Raw genomic sequence first — 5,663 nt, 5'->3', positions numbered from 1 at the left:
GAGTTTTGCTCTTGTTTCCCAGACTGGAGTGCAATGGCGTGATCTAGGCTCACCGCAACCTCCACCTCCTGGGTTCAAGCTATTCTCCTGCCTTAGCCTCCCGAGTAGCTGGAATTACAGGCATGTGCCACCATGCCTGGCTAATTTTGTATTTTTAGTAGAGATGGGGTTTCTCCATGTTGGTCAGGCTGGTCTCGAACTCCCGACCTCAGGTGTTCCACCTGCCTCGGCCTCCCAAAGTGCTGCGATTACAGGCTTGAGCCACTGCATCTGGCCATTTTCTCAAGTTTATTAACCATTTTCACTTTTATTTGAATGGCATATTCGTATCTTTTGCCAATTTTGTTATTTATTTATTTATTTATTTATTTGTTTGTTTGTTATTTTTTTGAAATGGAGTCTTGCTCTGTCACCCAGGCTAGAGTGCAGTGGTGTGATCTCGGCTCACTGCAACCTCTGCCTCCCTTGTTCAAGCAATTCCCCTGCCTCAGCCTCCCGAGTAGCTGGGATTACAGGCACATGCCGCCATGCCCAGCTAATTTTTTTGTATTTTTTGTAGAGATGGGGTTTCCCCATGTTGGCCAGACTGGTCTCGAACTCCTGCCTTCAGGCAATCTGCCCGCCTCTGCCTCCCAAAGTGCTGGGATTACAAGCATGAGCCTGGCCTATTCATTTTTTTGAGACGGGAGTTCTGCTCTTGTTGCCAAGGCTGGAGTACAATGGCGTGATCTCAAGCTCGCTGTAACCTCCGCCTCCTGAGTTGAAGCAATTCTCCTGCTTCAACCTCCTGAGTAGCTGGGACTACAGGAATGGGGAACCATGCCCAGCTAATTTTGTGTTTTTAGTAGAGACAGGGTTTCACCATGTTGGCAAGGCTGGTCTTTACTTCCTGACATCAAGGGATCCACCCACCGCAGCTTCTGCAGTGCTGGGATTACAGGTGTAAGCCACTGCGCCTGGGCATAAACTTTTCTTTTCTTTTATTTATTTATTTTTTTTGAGACGGAGTCTTGCTCTGTGGCTCAGGCTGGAGTGCAGTGGCCAGATCTCAGCTCACTGCAAGCTCCGCCTCCCGGGTTTACGCCATTCTCCTGCCTCAGCCTCCCTAGTAGCTGGGACTACAGGCGCCCGCCACCTCGCCCTTCTAGTTTTTTGTATTTTTTTTTAGTAGAGACAGGGTTTCACCGTGTTAGCCAGGATGGTCTCGATCTCCTGACCTCGTGATCCGCCCGTCTTGGCCTCCCAAAGTGCTAGGATTGCAGGCTTGAGCCACTACACCTGGCCTAAACTTTTATTTTGTTGATAACACGGTCTCCCTTTGTTGCCGAGGCTGATCTCAACCTCCTGTGCTCAAGGGATCCTCTAGCCTCAGCTTCCCAAGTAGCTGGGACCACAGGCATGTACCACGTGCCTGGTCACAAAATTTCTTTATCATGTTGATGTCATTTACTTTCTAGCTTGTAATAGAAAATTGCTTTTCATAGAGGCAGTTTTGGATGAGTTTAGGGGATTAAAATTGACAATAACTGGGAAACTTTGCTTGCTAATTGCTTTAGTTTCTATTGTTAGGAAGAAATAAAATTTGTGTGTGCATAATGCAAGTAAAATTAGATTGATTTATGGTGTTTGAAATATATCTTTTGGCTTTCTTATTGAAGATGCTTTTTTTGTGATTTCATTTTGGTAATATATTTGTGCATATATTTATAAAGGTGTGTGATTTAAGTCTACCCTGAGGAGTTTGTATATATGCCTTTTTTCCCCTTCTTTATACTTTGAAGAACTTACTGGAATGTCACTTGGAGCAAAATTATTAAATTTGATTTTTCTTTTTATTTTCCTCCATCTCTTTCTTTATTTTATTCCCCAAGAACTTTGACCAGAATAAGCTGGAAGAAGAAATGAGAAAGCGAAAAGAAAGAGTAGAAAAATGGCGAGAAGAGCAACGTAAAAAGGCTATGGAAAACATAGGAGAACTGAAAAAGGAAATCGAAGAGATGAAACAAGGGAAAAAATGGAGTTTAGAGGACGATGATGGTATATTTTTTTAGCCTGATATCCTGTATAAAAACTATGTAGAATATTATGTGAATAATATTTCATAAGGGATTTTTAATCTTTTTTATTGTTGAAAACTATGCATAATACACTATTTACCATTTTCTTTTTTTTTTTGAGACAGAGTCTCGCTCTATTGCACAGGCTGGAGTGCAGTGGCGCAATCTTGGCTCACTGTAAGCTCTGCCTCACAGGTTCACGCCATTCTCCTGCCTCAGCCTTCCAAGTAGCTGGGACTACAGGCGCCCGCCACCACACCCAGCTAATTTTTTGTATTTTTAGTAGAGATGGGGTTTCACCATGTTAGCCAGGATGGTCTCGATCTCCTGACCTCATGATCCGCCTGCCTCGGCCTCCCAAAGTGCTGGGATTACAGGTGTGAGCCAGCGCGCCCGGCCCTGTTTACCATTTTCATCATTTTCAAGTTTCAGTTTGGTGATAAAAATACATTTGCAGTGTTGTGCAGTCATTACCACTGTCTGTTTCCATGACTTTTTGGTCATTCCATGCAGAAACTCTGCACCTTTTAAATAACTGTGGCACCTTTTCGCGCTGCTTCTTATAACCTTTGTTCTCTCTTCTGTCTCTGAATTTGTTTAGTCGAGCTACCTCACATAAGTGGAATCATGATAAATACTTATCTTTTCGTGTCTGGCTTATTTCACTTAGCATAATGTCTTCAAGGTGCATGTATGTTGTAGCATCTCGGAATTTCCTTTCTTTGTATGACTGAATAATATTTCACTGTATATATATGCCAAGTTTTGTTTGTTCATTCACCTGCTGTTGGATAATTTGAATGTTTCTACCTTTTCGTTATTGTGAGTAATGATCCTGTGGCCATTGGTGTGTAAATATCTGTTTGAGTCTCTGTATTGAATTCTGTGAAGTATATACCCAGAAGTGGAACTGAGATTGTAAAAGCCCCTTTTAATATTTATGTTGTAATTTGAAATATAAAATTGTGTTTAGTAAGCATCACTGATTTTACTTTAGAATGAATCATTGAGTGCTTATGAGCATAGCCAGTAAATAGCTCTTTAATATATTACTAGCAATGTGAATGTTAATAAGGAGAGTAAATTAAGGGCATGCTTTCAAGTCCCTCTTCTGATTTTTCTTTTTTATTTTTTTGGAGGTAGACTTTCACTCTGTTGCCTAGGCTGAAGTGCAGTGGCACAGTCATGGTTCACTGCAGCCTCGACCTCCTGGACTCAAGTGATTTTTCTGCCTCAGCCTCCAGGGTAGCCACCATGCCTGGCTGATTTTGTCTTTTTCTTTTTTCGTTTTTGACTGAGTCTCACTCTGTCACCCAGGTGGCACTGTAGTCTCTGCCTCCCAGGTTCAAGCTATTCTCTTGAGCCTCAGCTTTTCAAGTAGCCAGGATTACAGGCACCTGCCACCATGCCCGGATAATTTTGAATTTTATATTTTAGTACAGGTGGGGTTTTGCTGTGTTGGCCAGGCTGGTTTTAAACTCCTGACCTCAGGTGATCCTCCCACTTTGGTCTCCCAAAGTGCTGGGACTACAAGTGTGAGCCACCATGCCCTGTTAATTTTGTCAGTTTTTGAAGAGCCAGGGTCTCAATATGTTGCCCAGCTAGTCTCGAACTCCCAGGGTCAAGGGAGCCTGCTGCTTTGACTTTTCTCACTGCTGGGATTACAGGTGGAAACCACTGTGCCTGGCTGCTGATACTTCATAATTTAGGATGGAAACATTTCCCTTCTTATCTGGTTTTGACTTTTGAGATTTTAGTAAAGTAGAAGATTGTATAATTTTATAGGAAAATGGGATTTTGGTTCATTTTCTGTGAAAATTCCAAAGAATGGTTTAAATAGATTCTGTCTATAAGTAGTTATGGTGTCTTTTTTTTTTTTTGAGACGGAGTCTCGCTTTGTTGCCCACGCTTGAGTGCAGTGGCGTGATCTTGGCTCACTGCAACCTCCACCTCCTGGGTTCAAGAAATTCTTTGCCTCAGCCTGCACAGTAGCTGGGATTACAGGTGTACACCACCACGCCCAACTAATTTTTTTGTATTTTTAGTAGAGACGAGGTTTCACCACATTGGCCAGGCTGGTGTCGAACTCCCAACCTTGTGATCTGCCCATCTTGGCCTATTTTTAGTGGAGATGGAGTTTCACTGTGTTGGCCAGGCTGGTCTCGAACTCCTGGCCTCGTAATCTGCCTCCCAAAGCACTGGGATTACAAGTGTGAGCCATCATGCCCAGCCAAGTAGTCATGATATCTTAATTCAAGACAATCTAATCTTTTCTACATAACTAAGATACACCATCTTCTGTGATTGAAAGGTATTGAAAGAGAAGAAATACAGTTGACCCTTGAACAACTTGGTAGCTCAGCACTCCAACCCCCCCACACAGTGAAATATCCACATATAACTTTTTACTCCCCAGAAACTAAGCATTACCTGCTTACTGTTCACCAGTAACATGAATGGTTGAATAACACATACTTTGTATGCTTTATGTATTAAATACTATATTCTTTTAATATGGTAAGCTGGAGAAAAGAATGTTATTAAGAGAATTAATAGGCTGGGCACGCTGGTGCACGCCTGTAATCCCAGCACTTTGGGAGGCCGAGGCGGGCAGTTCACAAGGTCAAGAGATCAAGATGATCCTGGCCAACGTGGTGAAGCTCTATCTGTACTAAAAATACAAAAATTAGCTGGGCCTGGTGGCACACATCTGTAGTCCCAGCTATTTGGGAGCCTGAGGCAGGAGAATCGCTTGAACCTGAGAGATTGAGGTTGTAGTCAGTGAGCCGAGATCATGCCACTGCACTCCAGACTGGCGACAGAGCGAAACTCTGTCTCGGAAAAAAAAAAGAATTACAAGAAAGAGAAAATATATTTCTCTTAGAGTAAGCACTCTAAGGGCAGTGACTTTTACCTGTTTTATTTGTTGGTTTATTCAGGCTCCCAGTACAAGCCCCTGGCTTGCCTAGTGATTGGAAAATACCATTTAGTAGTATTTTGTTTCATTTTAAAAATTTATTTATTTGTTTGTTTGTTTATTTATTTATTTTTCTGAGACAGAGTCTCGCTCTATTGCCCAAGCTAGAGTGCAGTGGCGCAATCTTGGCTCACTGCAAGACTCCCGAGTGTCCATTAAGTTGAAGTGGGTCATCTTAAAGGTCTTCATTCTTGTCGTCTTCACATTGAGTAGGCTGAGAAGGAAGAAGAGGAGGAGGAGTTGGTCTTCTCTCTGGGGTGGCAAAGACAGAAGAAAATTTACTTCCATGTGGACCCATGCAGTTCAAACCTATGTTGTTCAGGGATCAACTGTAATTGAAAATGTCATTTAGCAGGCGTGATGGCTCATGCCTGTACTCCCAGCACTTTGGGAGGCTGAGGTGGGTGGATCACGAGGTCAGGAGTTCAAGACCAGCCTGACAAACATGGTGAAAACCCATCTCTATTAACTACAAAAATTAGCCAGGTGTGGTGGCGTGCGCCTGTAATCCTAGCTACTCAGGAGGCTGAGGCAGGAGAATTGCTTGAACCCAGGATGCAGAAGTTGCAGTAAGCTGAGATCGCGACTGCACTCCAGCCTGGGCCACAGAGTGAGAATCTGTCTCAAAA

The 5,663-nt window shown here is 43.0% G+C and overlaps 1 protein-coding gene across 1 annotated transcript in view; it reads left to right on the top strand.

The window, feature by feature from the left end:
- The window catches only part of DDX46 (DEAD-box helicase 46), an 84,522-nt gene that overhangs the window by 20,122 nt on the left and 58,737 nt on the right, over positions 1-5,663 (top strand). Inside the window, exon 5 of the mRNA XM_017871920.1 lies at positions 1,872-2,037. Coding sequence (XP_017727409.1) covers positions 1,872-2,037 — 166 coding nt within the window. The remainder of the gene's footprint in view (positions 1-1,871; positions 2,038-5,663) is intronic.

The sequence above is a fragment of the Rhinopithecus bieti genome, unplaced genomic scaffold (assembly GCF_001698545.2).
Source record: "Rhinopithecus bieti isolate Rb0 unplaced genomic scaffold, ASM169854v2 scaffold_5889, whole genome shotgun sequence".
In the NCBI taxonomy this organism is placed as follows: Eukaryota; Metazoa; Chordata; class Mammalia; order Primates; family Cercopithecidae; genus Rhinopithecus; species Rhinopithecus bieti.
The sequence above is the reverse complement of the archived record's forward strand: the minus strand, read 5'-3'. Positions and strand labels throughout refer to the sequence as shown.